Source organism: Scardinius erythrophthalmus (assembly GCF_964197995.2).
Source record: "Scardinius erythrophthalmus genome assembly, chromosome: 3".
NCBI classification, from domain to species: domain Eukaryota; kingdom Metazoa; phylum Chordata; class Actinopteri; order Cypriniformes; family Leuciscidae; genus Scardinius; species Scardinius erythrophthalmus.
In genome coordinates, this window is record NC_138223.1 from 260,817 (window position 1) to 287,561 (window position 26,745).

Consider the following 26,745-nt stretch of genomic DNA (forward strand, 5'->3'; position numbering starts at 1 on the left):
ACAGGTAACTCAGTCACACAGAGTTCTACAGGTAACTCAGCCACACAGAGTCCAACAGGTAACTCAGTCACACAGAGTCCAACAGGTAACTCAGTCACACAGAGTCCAACAGGTAACTCAGTCACACAGAGTCCTACAGGTAACTCAGTCACACAGAGTCCTACAGGTAACTCAGTCACACAGAGTCAAACAGGTAACTCAGTCACACAGAGTCCTACAGGTAACTCAGTCACACAGAATCCTACAGGTAACTCAGTCACACAGAGTCCAACAGGTAACTCAGTCACACAGAGTCCTACAGGTAACTCAGTCACACAGAGTCCAACAGGTAACTCAGTCACACAGAGTCCTACAGGTAACTCATTTACACAGAAACCTACAGGTAACGCAGTCACACAGAATCCTACAGGTAACGCAGTCACACAGAGTCCAACAGGTAACTCAGTCACACAGAGTCCTACAGGTAACTCATTTACACAGAATCCTACAGGTAACTCAGTCACACAGAGTTCTACAGGTAACTCAGTCACACAGAGTCCTACAGGTAACTCAGTCACACAGAGTCCAACAGGTAACTCAGTCACACAGAGTCCAACAGGTAACTCAGTAACACAGAGTCCTACAGGTAACTCAGTCACACAGAGTCCAACAGGTAACTCAGTCACACAGAGTCCTACAGGTAACTCAGTCACACAGAGTCCAACAGGTAACTCAGTCACACAGAGTCCTACAGGTAACTCAGTCACAGAGATTACTACAGGTAACTCAGTCACACAGATTACTACAGGTAACTCAGTCACACAGAGTCCAACAGGTACTCAGTCATACAGAGTGCAACAGGTAACTCAGTCACACAGAGTCCAACAGGTAACTCAGTCACACAGAGTGCTACAGGTAACTCAGTCACACAGAGTCCACACAGAGTCCTACAGGTAACTCAGTCACACAGAGTCCACACAGAGTCCAACAGGTAACTCAGTCACACAGAGTCCTACAGGTAACTCAGTCACAGAGATTACTACAGGTAACTCAGTCACACAGATTACTACAGGTAACTCAGTCACACAGAGTCCAACAGGTAACTTAGTCATACAGAGTGCAACAGGTAACTCAGTCACACAGAGTCCAACAGGTAACTCGGTCACACAGAGTCCTACAGGTAACTCAGTCACAGAGATTACTACAGGTAACTCAGTCACACAGATTACTACAGGTAACTCAGTCACACAGAGTCCAAAAGGTAACTCCGTTACACAGAGTCCAACAGGTAACTCAGTCACACAGAGAGTCCTACAGGTAACTCAGTCACACAGAGTCCTACAGGTAACTCAGTCACACAGAGTCCTACAGGTAACTCAGTCACACAGAGTTCTACAGGTAACGCAGTCACACAGAGTCAAACAGGTAACTAAGTCACACAGAGTCCTACAGGTAACTCAGCCACACAGAGTCCAACAGGTAACTCAGTCACACAGAGTCAAACAGGTAACTAAGTCACACAGAGTCCTACAGGTAACTCAGCCACACAGAGTCCAACAGGTAACTCAGTCACACAGAGTCCTACAGGTAACTCAGTCACACAGATTACTACAGGTAACTCAGTCACACAGAGTCCAACAGGTAACTCAGTCAAACAGAGTCCTACAGGTAACTCAGTCACACAGAGTCCTACAGGTAACTCAGTCACACAGAGTCCTACAGGTAACTCAGTCACACAGAGTCCAACAGGTAACTCAGTCACACAGAGTCCTACAGGTAACTCAGTCACACAGAGTCCTACAGGTAACTCAGTCACACAGAGTCCTACAGGTAACTCAGTCACACAGAGTCCTACAGGTAACTCAGTCACACATATTCCTACAGGTAACTCAGTCACACAGAGTCCAACAGGTAACTCAGTCACACAGAGTCCTACAGGTAACTCAGTCACACAGAGTCCCACAGAGTCCTACATGTAACTCAGTCACACAGAGTCCTACAGGTAACTCAGTCACACAGAGTCCTACAGGTAACTCAATCACACAGAGTCCAACAGGTAACTCAGTCACAGAGATTCCTACAGGTAACTCAGTCACACAGATTACTACAGGTAACTCAGTCACACTTAGTCACACAGAGTCCAACAGGTAACTCAGTCACACAGAGTCCAACAGGTAACTCAGTCACACAGATTCCTACAGGTAACTCAGTCACACAGAGTCCAAAAGGTAACTCCGTTACACAGAGTCCAACAGGTAACTCAGTCACACAGAGAGTCCTACAGGTAACTCAGTCACACAGAGTCCTACAGGTAACTCAGTCACACAGAGTCCTACAGGTAACTCAGTCACACAGAGTCCTACAGGTAACTCAGTCACACAGAGTCCTACAGGTACTCAGTCACACAGAGTCCTACAGGTAACTCAGTCACACAGATTACTACAGGTAACAGAGTCCTACAGGTAACTCAGTCACACAGATTACTAAAGGTAACTCAGTCACACAGAGTCCAACAGGTAACTCAGTCACACAGAGTCCTACAGGTAACGCAGTCACACAGAGTCCTACAGGTAACTCAGTCACACAGAGTCCTACAGGTAACTCAGTCACACAGATTACTACAGGTAACTCAGTCACACAGAGTCCAACAGGTAACTCAGTCACACAGAGTCCTACAGGTAACTCAGTCACACAGAGTCCTACAGGTAACTCAGTCACACAGAGTCCTACAGGTAACTCAGTCACACAGAGTCCAACAGGTAACTCAGTCACACAGAGTCCTACAGGTAACTCAGTCACACAGAGTCCAACAGGTAACTCAGTCACACAGAGTCCTACAGGTAACTCAGTCACACATATTCCTACAGGTAACTCAGTCACACAGAGTCCAACAGGTAACTCAGTCACACAGATTCCTACAGGTAACTCAGTCCCACAGATTCCTACAGGTAACTCAGTCACACAAAGTCCAACAGGTAACTCAGTCACACAGAGAGTCCTACAGGTAACTCAGTCCCACAGATTCCTACAGGTAACTCAGTCACACAAAGTCCAACAGGTAACTCAGTCACACACAGAGTCCTACAGGTAACTCAGTCACACAGATTCCTACAGGTAACTCAGGCACACAGAGTCCTGTCACACAGAGTCCTACAGATAACTCACCACTCTCCTCTGCCCGTGACCGGAGCGCTGTTGTCCTGTCTCGGCTCCTCGGGAACGCTCCAGCTCCAGCTCCTTCTCTGTGTAGGGAGGCAGGGATTCACTATCCTCTGCCGGTCGTTGGCGAGGGGACTGGTTGCTCGAGGACCTGCTGTGGAAACGCTCACTGTTTTTCTTGGAGCTGTTTTTGGAAGGTGTGTCCAAGTCCTCTTCAGTCCGGGCCGCTTTTGAAGAGCCACTCTTCCCAGCTTTAGCTTTACGCTCCAATAAACTGTTGAGAAGGGCATCATCGTAGTCTCTTCTGCTCCCGGTACCGCTGGAATCTCTCTGATCCCGTGGATCCCGTTGGGGTTGATCATTGTCCTGCACGTCCCGCCTTATCCCAGGCAGTGGCGGAGGGCTGGGCAGGCGTCTCGCTGGACTGGCCTTTGGAGAGTAATGTTTGGAAGAATAAAATGGATACCGATCCCGTTCCAGCTCCCGTTCTCGCTCTCTCTCCCTCTCGTGCTCCCGTTCTCGCTCTCTCTCCCTCTCGCGCTCCCGTTCTCGCTCTCTTTCCCTCTCGCACTCCCGTTTGTGTGTTCTATAGTCGTCCTCCCGGTTTCCTAGCTCTCCGTGACGTCCTCGCTGCATATATGTCATTGCAAACTCCTCGAGCTCATCCAGAGATCCGGTCCGTCCGTGATCCAGGAAAGCCTTTCTCTGCAGGTGCTCGGAGCGAGGGTTCCACCTGGAAAGAATGATTTATGAATTCAAAACTGTCAAAACTATTAAACTAATCGGTGTGTGTTCAGACTAGTGAAGAGAGGAATCTACTACACCTCATCCTTCCATTACCTGCGGTTGTCATCCGACACAAGGTTTCTATGCTGTGGCTGTCGTGTGCATCGTCCCTCATGAATGGGAGATAAATCTGTGGTCCGGAGGTCAGTGGGATCATCAAGATCAGGGATGACTGGCAGAGCCTTTTTTTGTACTTGCCGATAGGTTTGATGGAAGTCCGTTTCTGCATCATGTAATGAACTCAGCTCGGACATACTGCAAGCTGCAGATAAGTAGAAATCAGCAAAGGCGTCAACCTCTTTTTACTCTGTGTAAATTCTTACCATAATTATTTGACATTAGAATATTTTAACTTGTTCTTGTAACTCTTATCCTCATTTATTCCAGGAACATTAAGCATAATTTACAGTGCTATATAAAAGAATAAAAAAAATAATAAGTGAAGAATGAAGGGCTAAAAGACCACAAAGAATGCAGAGACAAACATGCAGCTCTTCAGGCAGGAAAATAGAGAAGAGGAGATGGAAGACATGTGGAGTGCGTGCGTGCAGTGGACCAACCACTGTGAAATGCGTAGTGGATCATGCAGTGGATGGCATGCAGTGGTCATGTCCAGTGAGTGTGTGCAGAGGATCATGCAGTGGATAATGTGCAGTGGTCATGTCCGGTGAAAAGCACAGTGGATTGCGTGCAGTGGATAACGTGCAGTGAAATGCACAGTGGATTGCGTGCAGTGGATAACGTGCAGTGAAATGGGCAGTTGATTGCGTGCAGTGATCATGTGGCGTCTGGAATGGCGTTTGACTCTTACAGTCTCGGCTGCTGCTAAGCGTCTGTGACGGGTTGAACTGAGCGAGTTGCTTCTCCACGAACTGCAGCACCTTCAGAGAGCTCTGATCTGACGCAGACTGCAGATGGAAACCACTCCGCACTACAGAAGATACATCATGTGTGTGTATTGTAAGAATATTGTTTTTGCTAACTCGGGGAAACAGACTCAGGCAAATTTAAAACAGTCATGTCCTGTTTTCTGATGAGAAACTATTTTTTGCAAGCAAAATATAAACCATTAATATATTTTATACTAGAGCAGGTTTTTTTAGTGCCCCATTCTTTTGTGGGCTTATAGAATCTGCTCCTTTGCGAGAGAATATGGGAACTAATATTGAACGTTAAATCATAATATTATTTCAGGGGTTCGTATGTTAATATAATACTTAAATAGAGGTGAAAGTAAACAAATTTAGCCCATGGTCCATAATAGAGGGCTTGAGCTTGTGACTCGATCTGAGCTCTAAAACTGCCTGAATTTGCCTAAACTGAGCGAGGAGGAGCAGGAATGCAATTGAAAGAGTGAGACTAAGCAGCACATTTATACTTGCTTACTCTAGCATTGTGATCAGTTGAATTACTAAATAAAATTTATAACTTTATTTGACCTGTATGCATTTAATATGACACATTGTGTTGCATTTGCCCTCAAGTGCAATCTCTATTATCGCAGTCGCAGTGTGAAGGGAATGTTTGAGTCTGTCTGCAGCTGTCTCACTTTAACTTGAAATGTTTGAATGTTTGGATTTCAGAACTGTGTTCGGTTCATTTTGAGTTATTGAAACCTCCCAGATTCTGAACTCTTCTGTGGTAAAGCTCTGAAATACCGCTGTGGTCAGAACCATTTAATAACATATCAATCATGCTGTGTGTTTGGAGCGTCTAACATTGTCACAAACAGACTTTCACCAGCAGCTCAGTTTCAGTGAACATGTTTACTCTAATGCTCACCTGCCGAGCCGTTGTGCTCCAGCGATGGTGCGGTGGACAGGTGTGGGTCGATGGACAGGTGTGGGTCGATGAGGGAGGGCGGGGCGATGGGCACCATGGTGGGCATCCCAGCTATGTAGTATGGAGGGAACATGGGCACAGGGGTGGGCACTGCTGTCTTGATCCCCTTTCCTGCTTCATACACTATTGGAGAGAAAGTAGCACGGCAAGAATGTAGCACGGCAACCCGGCTATTTGAAAGAGTTGATTTACCCAGTTCATATGCAATGCAATACTAATATGCAAGATATGCTATGCCGTAAACTCATCTTCTGTGGTCTGTTTTCTCTTTCGAGTCAACTACTCTTATGGAGGAGCAAATGTTTACAGAGAATCTTGCTGTAAAGTTAGTTGAAGTTCTGACATGTTTTTGTTACAGTATCATTGAGTACTGAAGTACTGAGGTTTGTTAAGTGGTGTTCATTACACAGTCAAATGATGTCCAGCTCCTCCTCTCTGGACTAATGGGTGGAGCTTGACCTAATTAGGTTTAGGAATAGGGTGTGGCTGGACATCAGGCTCCACCTATTGCCTCTCAGGTTTGTGCCAAATCATAGTAATGCAAGAACATAAGTTAATATGTGTTTGTATGCTTGTGTAGTGCGTTTTGATCTTGATCTTGATTGTTTGACCTGGACTGGTGTGTGTGTGGTACTCACGGTGTCGAGGGCAGCAGCAGGTCTCTGGGCAGCAGCAGCATCTCACATAACAGCAGCAGGAATGAGGGCAACACTGACACCAGCAAACTCCCACCAACAGAATGACCAGAGCACTGCCCACGACCACAGCGCTCACAAACACCCACTCTAGCAGAGAGAACAGGGTTCATCATCATCATCATCATCACTGCTGTGTTCAATGGATGGATGGATGGATGGATGGATGGATGGATGGATGGATGGATGGATGGATGGATGGATGGATGGATGAAAAGTGGATAGTGGATGGATGGATGGATGGATGGATGGAAGGAAAGTGGATAGTGGATGGATGGATGGATGGATGGAAAGTGGATAGTGGATGGATGGATGGAAAAGTGGATAGTGGATGGATGGATGGATGGATGGAAGGAAAGTGGATGGATGGATGGATGGATGGATGGAAAGTGGATGGATGGATGGAAAGTGGATAGTGGATGGATGGATGGATGGATGGATGGAAAGTGGATAGTTGATGGATGGATGGATGGATGGATGGAAAGTGGATGGATGGATGGAAAGTGGATAGTGGATGGATGGATGGATGGATGGATGGAAAGTGGATAGTTGATGGATGGATGGATGGATGGATGGAAAGTGGATAGTGGATGGATGGATGGATGGACCTTTTCCAGGTAAAAGCAGGATAAGCAAGAGAAGCGGGCTGAGGATCTCAATGAGGAATGTGTTACACAAACACTCCAAATAAATCCCTCCATGAAGGAATGACACAAACATTTACAGCCCAAATGTGTCTCTGGTTTTCATATGGAACTCATTCATCATGATTTCGACAAAAAAAAAAAAAAGATTTTAAAATATGTGAAATGGAGTAACAGAGTTCAAACTAATTAAAACCTCATGTAAAGCCACAAAAGCACTTTCTCAAACAGTTAAACTACGCACTAACATGAGAACTCTTCCTACTGGACCTCGAGTGTTAATGAGGAACGCGATCAGATACGGACTCCGGAAGTGAACAAACCAAAGTCTCTCTGAACACACACACTCTCAGGAAACGCTGAGCTTTGAGGAGGTTACGGCTGAACTACTAGAAGTACTATTTGTGCCAAAAAAGGGGATATAAAATAATCCAATTAAATAATATGACCGTCTCACTGATCAGAAGTTCAGTATCTGTGATTTTAAGAGCTACCCGTCACAGAAGCAGATCGGACCCGAACGAGGCCTTCGGTTGACCGTCAGTGATCAGAGTTATTCAGACGCTATCACACGATCTCTAGCAGCGCACAGACACAACAGCAGGTTTGTTAGTGTAATGTTTTACAGTTGATTATCAGGAAATGACATCACAGGGGAATTAAAGAATTAGAAACAGGAAGTGAGGCGACTCGGGCAGGAAACAGAAGAGTGTGCGTTTGGGAGTTCGTACCTGGAACGATCTCCACATTAAAGCCAGGCAGAAGATCATCGGCCAAAACTGTCTGACCTGGAGAGACAGATGAGATGGAGAGAGAGAGAGAGAGAGAGAGAGACAGAGAGAGGTAGACACAGAGAGGTAGAGAGACAAAAAGAGAGAGGTAGAGAGACACAGAGAGAGAGGCAGACAGAGAGAGAGAGACACAGAGAGAGAGGTAGAGAGACACAGAGAGAGAGGTAGAGAGTCACAGAGAGAGAGGTAGAGAGACACACAGAGAGAGAGAGCGAGATGGAGGTTAAGCAGAGCGCCAGAGCTGAGAAAGAGGAATCATGTGTTGATTTCATGCACACAGAGAGAAGATCATGTGAAATGTGTGTGAGCAGAAACATGAAGGATTGAAAGATTCATCCCAAAACTCTCTTCTGGTTTCCATGGTTCTTCCATGAGCGTCTGTGGGGTTTCAGAGCTTCAGTAAAGCAGTTTTGCTTTAGTTTGGCTCACTTATTTTCTTCAAACTTTGAATCCAAATAAATCCAAAACCCTTTCCTTCAGCTAGAACGGATTCTCAAAAATGTCTCTCGATTCTTCCCGTCAAAACCAGTCGATACTCGTTCCAGTCGCACACTGCTATCTCCCTCACAGCTGCTCTTGATCCCTCATCTAACGAACTCTACTGTAATCTAACGACGGTTCTCTGATCAGGAAACAGGAACGACCCCCTGTGCTGCTCGAGGCTTAAACCGCATTCCGAGAGGAATTCTGTCTGCATTCTGGATCTGTGTCCCGGCGAGACTCACTGCTGGATTCAGGAAACGCACTGGACCCCAGTCAACTCCAGTGTATGGAACAGAAGTTGTGTCCCAAATGACACACTATAAACTTTACACTCAAGTGTGTAGTGTATGAACGTTACGTGTCGTCTGATGCCAACATTACACACTTTATTTTCTTGGTTAATTAATTATCCATTAATTATCCAATTGAAAGTGCCCTTTATCCTATGTGGAATTTCCAGTGTGAACACATGCACCGATCGCACTGTTTACACTACAAACGTCATAGAATAGAGCAAAGGTCCGTGAACTGGGACGCACAGAGATAGTGTTCCTCAGAAGAAAGAGAGTCAAACCGGTTTGGAATGACGCGAGTGTAGATGATCATCCGGTCTCGTTGACTGAAGTCTGGCTGGGTGAGCTGGTGAGAATATGCATTATTTTGATGATTAAGCACATCGGGTCAAGTACTGATGAAGTATTACTATTGTACTTCATATAAGTAATGAGAACTTTCATTAAATTACTGTAATGATCTTTCACTGCTGCTTTTTTTGATTGACATCTCTAATGTTTGTCCAGTTTGCTTCTTTAAGATTTCAAGGCAGCTCCGCTTCATTGAGCCATTTCTCTCTCTGATTCTCTCTGTGTCTCCATTCACATCTGCACAAAGAGTGTTCCCGTCACGCTGCACAGCTGGATGCGGCACTGTTGCCATGGCAGCACATTACTCTGTGCTCAAATATATATATTGTTTTTTGCATTTATGAAAAATTATATTGTTTTTTGCATTTATGAAAAATATAAATTTATCAATAACTACAAATGCATTGACTGTTTTTTATTTTAATTTTAAATCCTAACCTTTAATCTATTATTTAATACAGAGAGAGAGACACGAATGTTCGGGTCATCGACGGCCTTTTCGTGCTCGTTCCCATATTTCACACAGTCAGAATCAAGCTGAGAGACTGCAAACACATCAAAGACATCTCAGACCCTCAGGAGCATTTTATGATCAACACTGTCGAACATGATGAAATATTGATTCTCACTGAACGTCTAAATTGCTGACCTCTTACTGTAGAAAACATGAACCCTGAGTGTGACCGTGAACATGATCGAACTCAGTCCCGCACAAACCTCAGGATGAGCCTCCAGCACTAAAGGTTAGGGATTAAGGCGACTCATTTCCTGTTGTGAGTGTGTTTGTTTCCTGTGAGTGTGTGTAATGTAGCGTGTAGTGTAGTGTAGTGTATAGTGTAGTGTAGTGTATAGTGTACTTTGTAGTGTGAAGTGTAATAAAATGTAGTGTAGTGTGTAGTGTAGTATGTAGTGTAGTGTATAGTGTACTGTGTACTTTGTAGTGTGAAGTGTAATAAAGTGTAGTGTAGTGTGTAGTGGAGTGTGTAGTGTAGTGTATAGTGTACTGTGTACTTTGTAGTGTGAAGTGTAATAAAGTGTAGTGTAGTGTGTAGTGTAGTGTGTAGTGTAGTATGTAGTGTAGTGTAGTGTATAGTGTACTGTGTACTTTGTAGTGTGAAGTGTAATAAAGTGTAGTGTAGTTTGTAGTGTAGTGTAGTTTGTAGTGTAGTTTGTAGTGTAGTGTGTAGTGTAATAAGTGTAGTGTAGAGCGTAGTATAGTGTGTAGTGTTGTTTGTAGTGTAGTATAGTGTAGTGTAGTGTGTAGTGTAATGTAGTGTGTAGTGTAGTGTGTAGTGTAGTGTAGTGTAGTGTAGTGTGTAGTGTAGTGTAGTGTGTACTATAGTGTAGTGTGTAGTGTAGTGTGTAGTGTAGTGTAGTGTAGTGTGTAGTGTAGTGCGCTCACCCAGCACAAGCAGCTCCACATGCGCTTCATTCTGACCCTCCAGATCGTCAGAGATAACCACTTTACAGAAGTAAACACCACTGTCGCCCCACTGGAGCTCACCGATGCGCAGATCAGCCTCTGAGAGACAGTCAGACAGACAGACAGTCAGACACACACAGTCAGACACACACAGTCAGGCACACACAGTCAGACAAACTACACAGTCAGACAGACACATAGTCAGACACACAGTCAGACAGACACATAGTCAGACATACAGTCAGACAGACACACAGTCAGACACACAGTCAGACAGACACACAGTCAGACACACAGACAGACAGACAGACAGTCAGACAGACAGACACACAGTCAGACACACAGTCAGACAAACACAGTCAGACAGACACATAGTCAGACACACAGTCAGACAGACACACAGTCAGACAGACAGTCAGACAGACAGACACAGTCAGTCAGACACATAGTCAGACACACACACACACAGTCAGACACACAGTCAGACACACAGTCAGAAAGACACACACACAGACAGACAGACAGACAGTCAGACAGACAGACAGAGTCAGTCAGACACACAGTCAACAGACACACAGACAGACACACAGTCAGACAGACAGACAGACACAGTCAGTCAGACACACAGTCAGTCAGACACAGTCAGATACAGTCAGACAAACACAGTCAGACAGACACATAGTCAGACACAAAGTCAGACACACATACAGACAGACAGTCAGACAGACAGTCAGACAGACAGTCAGTCAGACACACAGTCAGACACACAGTCAGACACACAGTCAGACACACAGTCAGACACACAGTCAGACAGACACATAGTCAGACACACACAGTCAGGCACACACAGTCAGGCACACAGTCAGACAAACTACACAGTCAGACAAACTACACAGTCAGACACACACATTCAGGCACACAGTCAGACACACAGTCAGACACACAGACAGACACACAGACAGACAGTCAGACAGACAGACAGACAGACAGACAGACAGACAGACAGACAGACAGACACACTCAGTCAGACACACAGTCAGACACACAGTCAGACAAACACAGTCAGACACAGACAGACACAGACAGACAGACAGTCAGACAGACAGACACAGTCAGTCAGACACACAGTCAGACACACAGTCAGACAAACACAGTCAGACAGACACATAGTCAGACACAGTCAGACACACAGTCAGACAGACACACAGTCAGACACAGTCAGTCAGACACACAGTCAGACACACAGCCAGACACACAGTCAGACAGACACATAGTCAGACACACAGTCAGACACACAGTCAGACAGACACACAGTCAGACACGCAGACAGTCAGACACACACACAGACAGACACACACACAGTCAGACACAGTCAGACACACACACAGTCAGACACACAGACAGACAGTCAGACAGACAGACACAGTCAGTCAGACACAGTCAGTCAGACACATAGTCAGACACAGTCAGACACACACACACACACACACACACACACACACACACACACACACACAGTCAGACACACAGACAGACACAGTCAGTCAGACACACAGTCAGACAGTCAGACACACAGTCAGACAGACACATAGTCAGACACATAGTCAGACACACAGTCAGACACAGTCAGACACACAGACAGACACAGTCAGTCAGACACACAGTCAGACACAGTCAGACACACACACAGACAGACACACACAGTCAGACACAGTCAGACACACACAGTCAGACACACAGACAGTCAGACAGACAGACACAGTCAGACACATAGTCAGACACAGTCAGACACACAGTCAGACACACAGTCAGACACACAGTCAGACACGCAGTCAGACACACAGTCAGACACACAGACAGACACACAGTCAGTCAGACACACAGTCTGACACAGTCAGTCAGACACACAGACAGACAGAGTCAGTCAGACACACAGTCAGACACAGTCAGACAGACACACAGTCAGACAGACACACAGACAGACACACAGTCAGACAGACACACAGTCAGACAGACACACAGTATAGGAGCCAAAACACTGTACATACTATTTGGGATATGGAATAACCTTATATTTGATTTATAAGGGTTATATTACTACATTAATAGCTTATTGCTAATAGTAGTCGAACATAACTTTATTAAAAGATTATTATTTCTCAGTTATGTTTCTTAGTAATGTTAAGGAGGTTTACAGACACCGATCATTGATATATTTTGAATTATAAATGCTGTTTTTGTGATTTGGAAACAATGAAAAACATTTTCTGTTTAGCTCAGGGTTTATGTTGAATTTAGGGCTACCGCCCCTTTAAGAGAATTGTGCTGGGTTTCCCGCGATACCGTTGAAGCGTCATAACTGACTTTGGACGCTCGGAGCCAGCTGTGAACTAGGACCTGAGCGATATAGTTTTCTTACCGTAGCCTATGGACGTTACATTGTCTTAGAAATATCAGACAGCATTAGTTTTGGTTTAAGAAACATTTATTTTATTACTCCTGTAAGAAGATTTCACTGTGGGACCTGAATAAACGGTCATTTTTTGTTATCCTTTGACATTGGAGTCCTGTGGAGTTTTTTATACCCTAAAACAACGTTCTACGGCACGAGTAACTAACTTTTGCAAGGGATTGAACTGCTGGCCCGAACACACAGACAGACAGACACACAGTCAGACACACAGTCAGACACACAGACAGACACACAGACAGACAGAGTCAGTCAGACACACAGTCAGACACAGTCAGACAAACACAGTCAGACAGACACACAGTCAGACAGACACACAGACAGACACACAGACAGACACACAGTCAGACAGACACACAGTCAGACAGACACACAGTCAGACAGACACACAGTCAGACACACAGTCAGACACACAGACAGAAACACAGTCAGACAGACACAGTCAGACACACAGTCAGACAGACACACAGACAGACACAGTCAGTCAGACACACAGACAGACACAGTCAGTCAGACACACAGTCAGACACAGAGTCAGTCAGACACATAGTCAGACAGACACACAGTCAGACAGACACACAGTCAGACACACACAGTCAGACACACATAGTCAAACACAGTCACACACACAGTCAGACACAGTCAGACACACACACAGTCAGACACACAGACAGACAGTCAGACAGACAGACAGACAGACAGACAGACACAGTCAGACACACACACAGTCAGACACACACAGTCAGACACACACAGACAGTCAGACACACACAGTCAGTCAGACACACAGTCAGACAGACACACAGTCAGACAGACACACAGTCAGACACACACAGTCAGTCAGACACACAGTCAGACACAGTCAGACACACAGACAGACAGTCAGACACAGTCAGACACACACAGTCAGTCAGACACACAGTCAGACAGAGTCAGTCAGACACACAGTCAGACACAGTCAGTCAGACACACAGACAGACACACAGACAGACACACAGTCAGACACACAGTCAGACACACAGACAGACACACAGTCAGACACACAGTCAGAGTCAGTCAGACACAGTCAGTCAGACACACAGTCAGACACACAGTCAGACACACACAGTCAGTCAGACACACAGACAGACACAGTCAGACAGACACACAGTCAGACACACACAGTCAGTCAGACACACAGTCAGTCAGACACACAGTCAGACACAGTCAGACACACAGACAGACAGACAGACACAGACACAGTCAGACACACACAGTCAGTCAGACACACAGTCAGACAGAGTCAGTCAGACACACAGTCAGACACAGTCAGTCAGACACACACACAGTCAGACACACAGTCAGACACACAGTCAGACACACAGTCAGACACACAGTCAGAGTCAGTCAGACACAGTCAGTCAGACACACAGTCAGACACAGTCAGTCAGACACACAGACAGACACAGTCAGTCAGACACACACAGTCAGTCAGACACACAGACAGACACACAGTCAGAGTCAGTCAGACACAGTCAGTCAGACACACAGTCAGACACAGTCAGTCAGACACACAGACAGACACAGTCAGTCAGACACACACAGTCAGTCAGACACACAGACAGACACACAGTCAGACACACAGACAGACACACAGTAAGACACACAGTCAGACAGTCAGACACACAGACAGACAGACAGACAGACAGAGTCAGACACAGTCAGACACACACAGTCAGTCAGACACACAGACAGACACACAGTCAGACAGAGTCAGTCAGACACACAGTCAGACACAGTCAGTCAGACACACAGACAGACACACAGTCAGACACACAGTCAGACACACAGTCAGACACACAGTCAGACACACAGACAGACACACAGTCAGAGTCAGTCAGACACAGTCAGTCAGACACAGAGTCAGACACACAGTCAGACACACACAGTCAGTCAGACACACAGTCAGACACACAGTCAGACACACAGACAGACACAGTCCGTCAGACACAGAGTCAGACACGCAGTCAGACACACACAGTCAGTCAGACACACAGTCAGACACACAGTCAGACACACAGACAGACACAGTCAGTCAGACACACAGTCAGACACACAGTCAGACACACAGTCAGACACACACAGTCAGTCAGACACACAGTCAGACACACAGTCAGACACACAGTCAGACACACAGTCAGACACACAGACAGACACAGTCAGTCAGACACACAGACAGACACAGTCAGTCAGACACACACAGTCAGTCAGACACAGTCAGTCAGACACACAGTCAGACACAGTCAGTCAGACACACAGTCAGACACACAGACAGACACACAGTCAGACACACAGTCAGACACACAGACAGACAGTCAGTCAGACACAGTCAGTCAGACACACAGTCAGACAGACACACAGTCAGACAGACACACAGTCAGACAGACACACAGTCAGACAGACAGACACACAGTCAGACACACAGACAGACAGAGTCAGTCAGACACAGTCAGTCAGACACACAGTCAGACACAGTCAGACAGACACACAGTCAGACAGACACACAGACAGACACACAGACAGACACACAGTCAGACAGACACACAGTCAGACACACAGACAGACAGAGTCAGTCAGACACACAGTCAGTCAGACACACACAGTCAGTCAGACACACAGACAGACACACAGTCAGACACACAGACAGACACACAGTAAGACACACAGTCAGACAGTCAGACACACAGACAGACAGACAGACAGAGTCAGACACAGTCAGACACACACAGTCAGTCAGACACACAGTCAGACACAGTCAGTCAGACACACAGACAGACACACAGTCAGACACACAGTCAGACACACAGTCAGACACACAGTCAGACACACAGTCAGAGTCAGTCAGACACAGAGTCAGACACACAGTCAGACACACACAGTCAGTCAGACACACAGTCAGACACACAGTCAGACACACAGACAGACACAGTCCGTCAGACACACAGTCAGACACACAGTCAGACACGCAGTCAGACACACACAGTCAGTCAGACACACAGTCAGACACACAGTCAGACACACAGACAGACACAGTCAGTCAGACACACAGTCAGACACACAGTCAGACACACACAGTCAGTCAGACACACAGTCAGACACACAGTCAGACACACAGTCAGACACACAGACAGACACAGTCAGTCAGACACACAGACAGACACAGTCAGTCAGACACACACAGTCAGTCAGACACACAGTCAGACACACAGACAGACACAGTCAGTCAGACACACAGTCAGACACGCAGTCAGACACACAGTCAGACACAGTCAGTCAGACACACAGTCAGACACAGTCAGTCAGACACACAGTCAGACACACAGACAGACAGAGTCAGTCAGACACAGTCAGTCAGACACAGTCAGACAGACACACAGTCAGACAGACACACAGTCAGACAGACACACAGACAGACACACAGACAGACACACAGTCAGACAGACACACAGTCAGACACACAGACAGACAGAGTCAGTCAGACACAGTCGGTCAGACACACAGTCAGACACAGTCAGACAGACACACAGTCAGACAGACACACAGACAGACACACAGATAGACACACAGTCAGACACACAGACAGACAGAGTCAGTCAGACACACAGTCAGTCAGACACACAGTCAGACACACAGACAGACAGAGTCAGTCAGACACACAGTCAGACACACAGTCAGTCAGACACACAGTCAGTCAGACACACAGTCAGACACAGTCAGACAGACACACAGTCAGACACACAGTCAGTCAGACACACAGTCAGACACACAGTCAGACAGACACACAGTCAGACACACAGACAGACACACAGACAGACACACAGACAGACACACAGACAGACACACAGACAGACACACAGTCAGACAGACAGACACACAGTCAGACAGACACACAGTCAGACACACAGACAGACACACAGTCAGACAGACACACAGTCAGACAGACACACAGTCAGACACAGTCAGGCACACAGACAGACAGAGTCAGTCAGACACACAGACAGACACACAGTCAGACAGACACACAGTCAGACAGACACACAGTCAGACAGACACACAGACAGACACACAGACAGACACACAGTCAGATACACAGTCAGACACACAGTCAGACACACAGTCAGACACACAGTCAGACACACAGTCAGTCAGACACAGTCAGACACAGTCAGACAGACACACAGTCAGACAGACACACAGTCAGACACACAGTCAGACAGACACACAGTCAGACACACAGTCAGACACACAGACAGACACACAGTCAGACGACAGACACACAGTCAGACACACAGTCAGACAGACACACAGTCAGACACACAGTCAGGCACACAGACAGACAGAGTCAGTCAGACACACAGACAGACACACAGTCAGACAGACACACAGACAGACACAGTCAGACACACAGTCAGACACACAGACAGACACACAGTCAGACAGACACACAGTCAGACAGACACACAGACAGACACAGTCAGACACACAGTCAGACACACAGACAGACACACAGTCAGACAGACACACAGTCAGACAGACACACAGTCAGGCACACAGACAGACAGAGTCAGTCAGACACACAGACAGACACACAGTCAGACAGACACACAGTCAGACAGACACACAGTCAGACAGACACACAGTCAGACAGACACACAGTCAGACAGACACACAGTCAGACACACAGACAGACACACAGTCAGTCAGACACACAGTCAGACAGACACACAGACACACAGTCAGACAGACACACAGACAGACACACAGTCAGACACACAGACAGAGTAATGCTTCAAACTGTGAATATGCTTTCAAATGATAGTTATTAAATGTATATTTGTGGTCCTGGATGCTGACTGGTCAATTCAGAATTAAAGGGATAGTTCACAAAAAAGAAAGAAAATTCTGTCATAATTTTCTCACCTTAATGTCATTCCAAACCCATACGCCAAAAAAGCAGATGATTATAATGAATCTCCATTGAAACCCTTATATACTCATATATAGAGGGGTCAACAGAAGCTCAAAGGCACCAAAAACAAACCTCATTGGTGTTTGAGCTTCTGTTTACCATATCTGATGCTCTTTGTACGTTCACTGATCAATATTTATAGGTGAATAAAAGCCTAAATTAAATCCGTTCATCAAATAAAGCGATTGGGTCTCTTTAGAAGACATGGATTAAACCACTTAACCACACAAATTACATTTATTTTACCATCTTTTTATGAGTGTTTTGAAGCATTATAGTTTTGGTTGAATAGACTCTCAGATTTCATCTAAAACTTCTTCATTTGTGTTCTGAAAATGAAAGAAAGTCTTACGGGTTTGGAACGACATGAGGGAGAGAAAATGATGACAGAATTTTAATATTTGGGTAAACAAATTCTTCAATAATGACTCAAACATCAGACATGTTCACATGAGACGAGTGTCACTGAATCCCTGAGTATAATTATCTCCAGTAATTTAACATGAACAGGTAAAGCTGGTGAACCGATACTCACCATAAACTAAAAAAACACTTACATTCAAGTCAGAAAATGACACTGATATAATGACTCTTTTGGGATCAAATGCACATGTTGGAGTGTGGGAGATGTGGGAGGGATCGGGTTATTCCTGAGTCGCTGCAGTGAGTAAACAGACTAATGTCAGGAACAGGAAACGGTCGGCACAATGAGCAGCACTTCCTGTGACACCGGCGCGTCTCAATCTCACTGCTCACAGCACATCTGTGTCATTACAGCAGAACTGATGTGTGTCTGACATTAGTTTTTGCTACTTAAAGAAAATTACGATAAATACTTTGATTGTTACATATATTCCTTCATCATTTCAGCTGTAGATTATAATGAATAGCTAGGTTATGTTCACTACCAGTCTATCAGTGTGTGCTGATGCTGAAATATAATGAAGTAACGGTTTGTTTTTTCTGAACATCTATCACGAGTCATGATGTGTATTGAGTTGGCTCGTGAGATTTATGATTCAAGCTTCATAATTTCCGTTAAGGGAACAGAGAATAAATTCACATATTTACATCTTCATTCAGTCGTTGTAAACACGAGCCGGTTCTGAATCACAGAGCCAATGGCCCAGCGAACAAAAATGAGTTCTGACAACGTTTGGCTTATTTTGCCATTAAATTATTTCTGAATGGTCTAAATCTCCAGTTTATTAAATGTTTAAAAAAAATGTGTGTATGTGTGTGTGTGTATATGTGTGTGTGTGTTTGTGTGCGTGTCTGTGAGCGTGTGAGTGTTTGTTTGTTTGTGTGTGTGTGTTAGTGTGTGTTTGTGTGCGTGTCTGTGAGTGTTTGTTTGTTTGTGTGTGTGTTAGTGTGCGTGTCTGTGAGTGTTTGTTTGTTTGTTTGTTTGTTTGTTTGTTTGTGTGTGTGTGTGTGTGTGTGTGTGTGTGTGTGTGTGTGAGTGAGTGTGCCCTTGTTTATATTACATTGTGGGGACCAAATGTCCCCATAAGAATAGTAAAACCTGAGATCACCTACATTGTGGGGACCAGCCAGCGGTCCCCACTTTTCAAAAGGCTTATAAATCACACAGGATGAGTTGTTTTGAGAAAGTAAAAATGCAGAATGTTTCCTGTGATGGGTAGGGTTAGGGACAGGGGCAGTGTAAGGAGATAGAATGTACAGTTTGTACGGTATAAAAACCATTACGTCTATGGAGAGTCCCCACAAAGATAGTGAACCAGACATGTGTGTGAGTGTGAGTGTGAGTGTGTGTGTGTGAGTGTGTGTGTGTGAGAGTGAGTGTGTGTGTGTGTGTGTGAGAGAGAGACTCCTGGGAGAAGCACAAGAATCTCTGCTGTCTCACACAGTAAATGTAAAGCAGTATTTCAGCGCTGAATGGATGCTGGGTAAATGTGTTATCAATCGTGAGCCTGTCTCGCGCTTCTATTCAAACTCCAGTGTCTCTGAACGCTTCACTCCACTAAACAGCAGCAGGATCTGATCCGACACACAGACTGACTCTTTTGTCACGAGTAACTCTTGGTAGATCTCAAAATGCATCTGTATTTACACTTCACATCTGACCTTTGACTCAAGTTCCCTCTCAACCATCAAATGAACGCAATAAATCATTATTGCGTTATATATTAATAAATATTCTGCATTCAGTGAGCTTACAGACATCTAAAGCTCAGTTAAACTAATCATTAACTCTTTACTTTCTTCAGTGGAACACTAAATAAGATGTTTAGTTTTACTCTTTATCATACAATTAGAAGTCAAAATGAAGAGACAAGTCAAAAATTATGACTTTTTAAGTCATAATTTCAATTTATGTCATAATTGTTGATGTGTTTTAATGTTATGGGGATTTTCTGTTTCTTCTTTTTTTATCTTATTTAAATTTTTTTTTTAAAATTTTTTGATAATGTTGTTCTGCTCATCTTGGCCAGGCCACTTCTGTGAAAGAGATTTTTAATCTCAGAAAGTTTTATCTGCTTAAATAAAGAGCAAATAAATAAATAAATAAATAAATAAATAAATAAATAAATAAAACAATTGTGACTTTTAAAGTCACACAAATCATCTTATGACCGAAACCCTCATGGAGCTCAACAGTCATGACAAACATCTCGTCTGCTGAGCAGAAGACTGGGAGTCGAGCGTTTGATTGACAGCTGAGCAGAAGACTGAGAGTCGAGCGTTTGATTGACAGCTGAGCAGAAGACTGGGAGTCGAGCGTTTGATTTGACAGCTGAGCTCTGACTCACTGTTGATGATGGAGATGTCTCGGCCCTTGTAGTGCTCAGCCAGAGTGATGGAGGATCCCTGACCCGACGCCACGATCCTCACGGTGCGACCGGTGTCTCCGCAGTCGAGGTGCACCGCAGAGCCGAGCTCGGACCCGTGCAGCGCTAGCGTGTCGGGGAAGCGGAAGGCGTCGCGCGTGCGATCGCGACAGTACGACTTGTACCACCACTGGACCACTGGAGTCTGCGAGGAGACGCTGGTGTACTGACACGGCAGGACCACCGGCTGGAAGAGCATCGCAAAGCGCCGCTCGTCACGAACCGAGACCTGGACAGCCTCACCCCGCGACACCGCTGACATCGAGACAAGAGAAACACATGGAGAACATGAGCATTTATCACAAATAAACCACAGAAACTGTGAGACGTGGAGTGTGTGTTTCTGCCTGCTGTCACACTGTCATTATCATCATTACTGAGAGCGGCTGATTCAGCACACACTGCTTGCTTAAACACATTTAGTCACCAACAGTTGTTAGACTTCAGTTAGTAAATGTGAAACTGTGTCCGCAACATATTTAGCTTCCATTAAGTGACATATTTCTTTAGGGAAACAGGATATTCAATGAGAATAAATGTAGGGAGGGACTTGATATTATCTTCATCCGCTTTATCAGATCATCACAGAGATTACGTGTTCAAATGAACCACACTGACAAAAATCTGACTCCTCATGACATGAACAAGGTGAACATTTGAAAATAGATACTCAAACTATGATCAAACACATTCCATATGCTGCCCACACACACACACACACACACTCTTACACACACTCTTACACACACACACACACACACACACTCTTACACACACATACACACACTCTTACACACACATACACATGTGTGTTTCCTCTGAGCTTCTGAATATCTGCTGTCATTCTAGTCAGTCAACAGAGGAGCGTCTCTCAGATTGTGTTGGGTTCATAAACTAACACACACCCAGAAACAGCTGGTTTAAATATGACCTGTGGGATTCAGACAGACAGAGAGTAAGACAGGCAGGGAGTGTTCACTAGTAAGGGAGCAGACCATGTGTTTGATAAGAAAGGTTTTTTCTTTTTCTTTTTTTACTTTAGAAGCTTTTAATGTTCTAAAACTCTGTGGTCCATCAAATTAAACTGCTGTGGAAACTTGTTCTGTTACAAAATACAGATTATAATATGTCTTGTATTCTGAAATTACAGTTTCAGGTGTACTTTTTAAATAGAAGTGAAGTCTTAAAAGTAATGTGATGGGATAACGTGTAATGAGATAGGAATATAATTTCCCACAGTAAAATGGTATAAACACTGGTCCAATGTGGCGTAACAGACCTGAGCTGTAACTGTAACACACCTGAGTGGAACTGTAACACACCTGAGCTGTAACTGTAACAGACCTGAGTGGAACTGTAACACACCTGAGCTGTAACTGTAACACACCTGAGCTGTAACTGTAACAGACCTGAGCTGTAACTGTAACAGACCTGAGCTGTAACTGTGACAGACCTGAGCTGTAACTGTAACAGACCTGAGTGTAACTGTAACACACCTGAGTGTAACTGTAACACACCTGAGCTGTAACTGTAACACACCTGAGCTGTAACTGTAACACACCTGAGCTGTAACTGTAACAGACCTGAGTGTAACTGTAACACACCTGAGTGTAACTGTAACACACCTGAGCTGTAACTGTAACACACCTGAGCTGTAACTGTAACACACCTGAGCTGTAACTGTAACAGACCTGAGTGGAACTGTAACTGTAACACACCTGAGCTGTAACTGTAACACACCTGAGCTGTAACGGTAACACACCTGAGCTGTAACTGTAACACACCTGAGCTGTAACTGTAACACACCTGAGCTGTAACTGTAACACACCTGAGCTGTAACTGACACCTAAGCTGTAACTGTAACAGACCTGAGTGGAACTGGAACTGTAACACACCTGAGCTGTAACTGTAACAGACCTGAGTGGAACTGTAACACACCTGAGTGTAACTGTAACAGACCTGAGCTGTAACTGTAACACACCTAAGCTGTAACTGTAACAGACCTGAGTGGAACTGTAACTGTAACACACCTGAGCTGTAACTGTAACAGACCTGAGTGTAACTGTAACACACCTGAGTGTAACTGTAACACACCTGAGCTGTAACTGTAACACACCTGAGCTGTAACTGTAACACACCTGAGCTGTAACTGTAACAGACCTGAGTGGAACTGTAACTGTAACACACCTGAGCTGTAACTGTAACAGACCTGAGCTGTAACTGTAACACACCTGAGCTGTAACTGTAACACACCTGAGCTGTAACTGTAACACACCTGAGCTGTAACTGTAACACACCTGAGCTGTAACTGTAACACACCTGAGCTGTAACTGTAACACACCTGAGCTGTAACTGTAACAGACCTGAGCTGTAACTGTAACAGACCTGAGCTGTAACTGTAACACACCTGAGCTGTAACTGTAACAGACCTGAGCTGTAACTGTAACAGACCTGAGCTGTAACTGTAACAGACCTGAGCTGTAACTGTAACACACCTGAGTGTAACTGTAACACACCTGAGTGTAACTGTAACACACCTGAGTGTAACTGTAACACACCTGAGTGTAACTGTAACACACCTGAGCTGTAACTGTAACACACCTGAGCTGTAACTGTAACAGACCTGAGCTGTAACTGTAACAGACCTGAGCTGTAACTGTAACACACCTGAGCTGTAACTGTAACACACCTGAGCTGTAACTGTAACACACCTGAGCTGTAACTGTAACACACCTGAGCTGTAACTGTAACAGACCTGAGTGGAACTGTAACTGTAACACACCTGAGCTGTAACTGTAACACACCTGAGCTGTAACTGTAACACACCTGTACACACCTGAGCTGTAACTGTAACACACCTGAGCTGTAACTGTAACAGACCTGAGTGGAACTGTAACTGTAACACACCTGAGCTGTAACTGTAACACACCTGAGCTGTAACTGTAACAGACCTGAGTGGAACTGTAACTGTAACACACCTGAGCTGTAACTGTAACAGACCTGAGTGGAACTGTAACTGTAACAGACCTGAGTGGAACTGTAACTGTAACAGACCTGAGTGGAACTGTAACTGTAACACACCTGAGCTGTAACTGTAACAGTTGGCACTGATTTGACTGAGTCTCAGGGTTAAAGCAGCTCTGCTCCTGATTACAGAGGCTTTAGTTAGACATCAACCCACATCATTACAGTTAAGCTCAGAAACCCCCACACAAACACTGAGGTACTGCTTTGTAAGCAGTTTTACACCGTTACCATGGTAATCAAACAACTGCTGAAACAGCTTTAACTATTTCAACTACTGAAGATGATCATTTAATGCTGATTTATGTAAGACAGTGAATGCAGATGCAATATTCATCTCCTGTATTTCGCTCACGGACCAACTTACCAAATAAACCAAAATAACCTTAAAATGAACGTGAATCACATGAAGTGAATGTGCAGATAAATATCAGGCGTCAGTGCGTCACATTTACAGTAGAGCTGCTAAGAGCCGCTACACTGTCACTAAATGTAACTAAAAGATTCCCTCCCGAATCAAAGCAGAGTTAGTGGAGTTACTGGACTGTAAACAGTGTGAAGAGTGAAAACAACCTGCTATTGCTGCTCAACTTCTCCAAACTCTCAGAAAGTGACGCACCTGTGAACGCCACGAGTGAAATCCAGCATCTGACGAGTGAAATCCTTCTAAATCGTTCCGTTTCGTGACCCGTAGCAGAATTGCGACCGTGTTTTCCTCGTGTTTTTCGCTTCATTTTTCGTCCGTCTGTTCTGCGTCTCGTGAGTAACGGGTCTGAGCAACGGAGGCGCGCGCCGCCCTCCAGAGCGCGTTACCGAGGACTTTCAAGGAGGGGTTTCTTTTTAACAAAATGAAACACTTTATATATATATATATATATATCTATATATATATATATATATATATATATATATATATATATATATATATATATATATATATATATATATATATATATATATATATATATCACTATTCATTATTATATACAAATACATAAACTATACAAATCTAAATAACCAAAAAAAAAACCAAACAAAAAAAAAATATTAGAAATGTTGTATTTTTATTCAATCCTTCAATGTTCCCGTTACATGAACAGCTTTTACATATTCACACTAAACCGGTCAAAAGGTTAAAGACCATCATAATAGTCATAAGCATTAATTCAAGAAGTTTGATATTAGACTTGAATCAATAATGTTTTCGCCCTCTAGTGTTTCTATCGGTGTAGTAGCGTGTGAGTAGTAGAGACAGGGAGACCGGGGCATGTTGTCACACGCTATCTGTCATGTGGTTGTTTTGTCTAACACCAAACTTACTTGTTATTTATTTGTTTGTTTTTTTAAATATGTTTGTTTTTCGCACTGTCTATTGATTAAACACGAGGGTCATATGTGTTCTGAACCAGTAAAATAGACTACTGTGAGTGTGAATGTAATGTAAGTCACTTTGGCTAAAACACTACGTAATGATGGTAGATTTGATCTGTACTCAAAACAAGAATATTATTCAGTCATGTTGTCTGTTTCATGTTTTTTTCAAATGTCTTCTTTTTAATTCAGCGTCTATAGCAGGTGCCCAAAACCATGTTAAAAGGGATAATTCACACAAAAAGGACAATTCAATCATCATTTGTTCACTCTCATGTGTTCCAAACCCGTAAGATTCTCCAGAGCACAAATAAAAATCCTTTTGATGAAATCTGATAGCTTTCTGTCCTTCCATTGACAGCTAGGCAACTGCCACTTTGATGCTTCAAGAAGTTCATAAAGAGATCGTAAAGCTGATATGATTTGTGTGGTTTAGTCCAAACTTTCTGAAGAGACTTGATCGCTTTATATGATGAACAGATTGAATTTAGGCTTTTATTCACATATAAACACTGAAGAGCGAACATAACAGAACCTCTACATAACCTGCTTGATGCGCAGGAACAAACCTCACGCTGAAGCTCAAACGCGCTGCGTAACACGAGAATAAAGTCAAGTATCCTTCATTTATACAGCGCTTTTAAAGTGGCCATCCTGCTCGCTATAACATCCCTCAAAAGAGTCGGGGACGCGGAGGCTCTCTCTATTTCTCCCTCTGGCCTCGAGTTGCTCCTGGGAGGGTCAAGGCCACTCTCCACCCAAGGCCGGGCTACATGCCCAAACGGCCATCTAATGAGGAACGGTCTGTTATCCTGCAGGCCTTTCAATCCTCCACCGCATGTGTCGGCTGACCAAGAAAGGCTAGTCAAGTCAAGTCAACTTTATTTATATAGCGCTTTTCACAATACAGATTGTATCAAAGCAGCTTCAGAGGATTAAATAAAATAGTACATCAGTGTTTGTTTCTAGTTTAAAACATCCATGTTTGATAATGCTGATCAATAGTATTGTTGATTGATTAATTAAATTAAGTATCCCCAACTGAGCAAGCCAAAGGCAACAGTGGCAAGGAACCGAAAAACTCCATCAGGTGACCTAATGGAGAAAAAAAAAACCTTGGGAGAACCCAGGCTCAGTCGGGGGCCAGTTCTCCTCTGGCGTTTATGAGGTAAAGACCGGATTTTACTGTAAGATTAAAAATATTATATAAATGCCTGGCTGAAGAGATGCGTCTTTAATCTAGTTTTAAACTGGGAGAGCGAGTCTGAGCAACGAACAGTATCCGGAAGACTATTCCAGAGTTTTGGTGCTAAATGTGAAAATGCTCTCCCTCCTTTAGTTGATCTAGATATCCTAGGTATGACCAAAAGCCTCGAATTTAGTGATCTTAAAGAGCGTGATGGATTATAGGGCGATAGAAGATCCGTTAAATAGACTGGAGCTAAGCCGTTTAGGGCTTTATAAGTCAGTAGCAATACCTTGTAATTAATACGGAACTTTATAGGTAACCAATGCAGTGATGATAAAATTGGTGTTATATGGTCAAATTTTCTTGATCTAGTAAGAACTCTAGCGGC

At 44.3% G+C, this 26,745-nt stretch overlaps 1 protein-coding gene across 7 annotated transcripts in view; it reads right to left on the reverse strand.

Moving 5' to 3' along the window:
• ildr2 (immunoglobulin like domain containing receptor 2) overlaps nucleotides 1–24,553 on the reverse strand; it is a 37,712-nt gene extending 13,159 nt beyond the window's left edge. For 4 of the 7 annotated variants that reach the window (XR_014029943.1, XM_081362259.1, XM_081362258.1 and 1 more), the window contains exons 1-8: nucleotides 24,417–24,553; nucleotides 20,696–21,028; nucleotides 10,426–10,545; nucleotides 6,405–6,551; nucleotides 5,707–5,889; nucleotides 4,736–4,855; nucleotides 3,979–4,186; nucleotides 3,145–3,871 (exon numbers count right to left, since the gene is read on the reverse strand). Coding sequence is in view for 6 of the 7 variants with exons in the window: in XM_081362259.1 (XP_081218385.1) it covers nucleotides 3,145–3,871; nucleotides 3,979–4,186; nucleotides 4,736–4,855; nucleotides 5,707–5,889; nucleotides 6,405–6,551; nucleotides 10,426–10,545; nucleotides 20,696–21,028; nucleotides 24,417–24,531 (1,953 nt within the window). In the remaining variant the exon portion in view is untranslated. Of the gene's footprint in view, nucleotides 1–3,144; nucleotides 3,872–3,978; nucleotides 4,187–4,735; nucleotides 4,856–5,706; nucleotides 5,890–6,404; nucleotides 6,552–10,425; nucleotides 10,546–20,695; nucleotides 21,029–24,370 lie in introns of all 7 variants that reach the window. The other 3 variants (XM_081362263.1, XM_081362262.1, XM_081362261.1) reach the window with 3 other exon arrangements.
• Nucleotides 24,554–26,745: the final 2,192 nt, after the last annotated feature.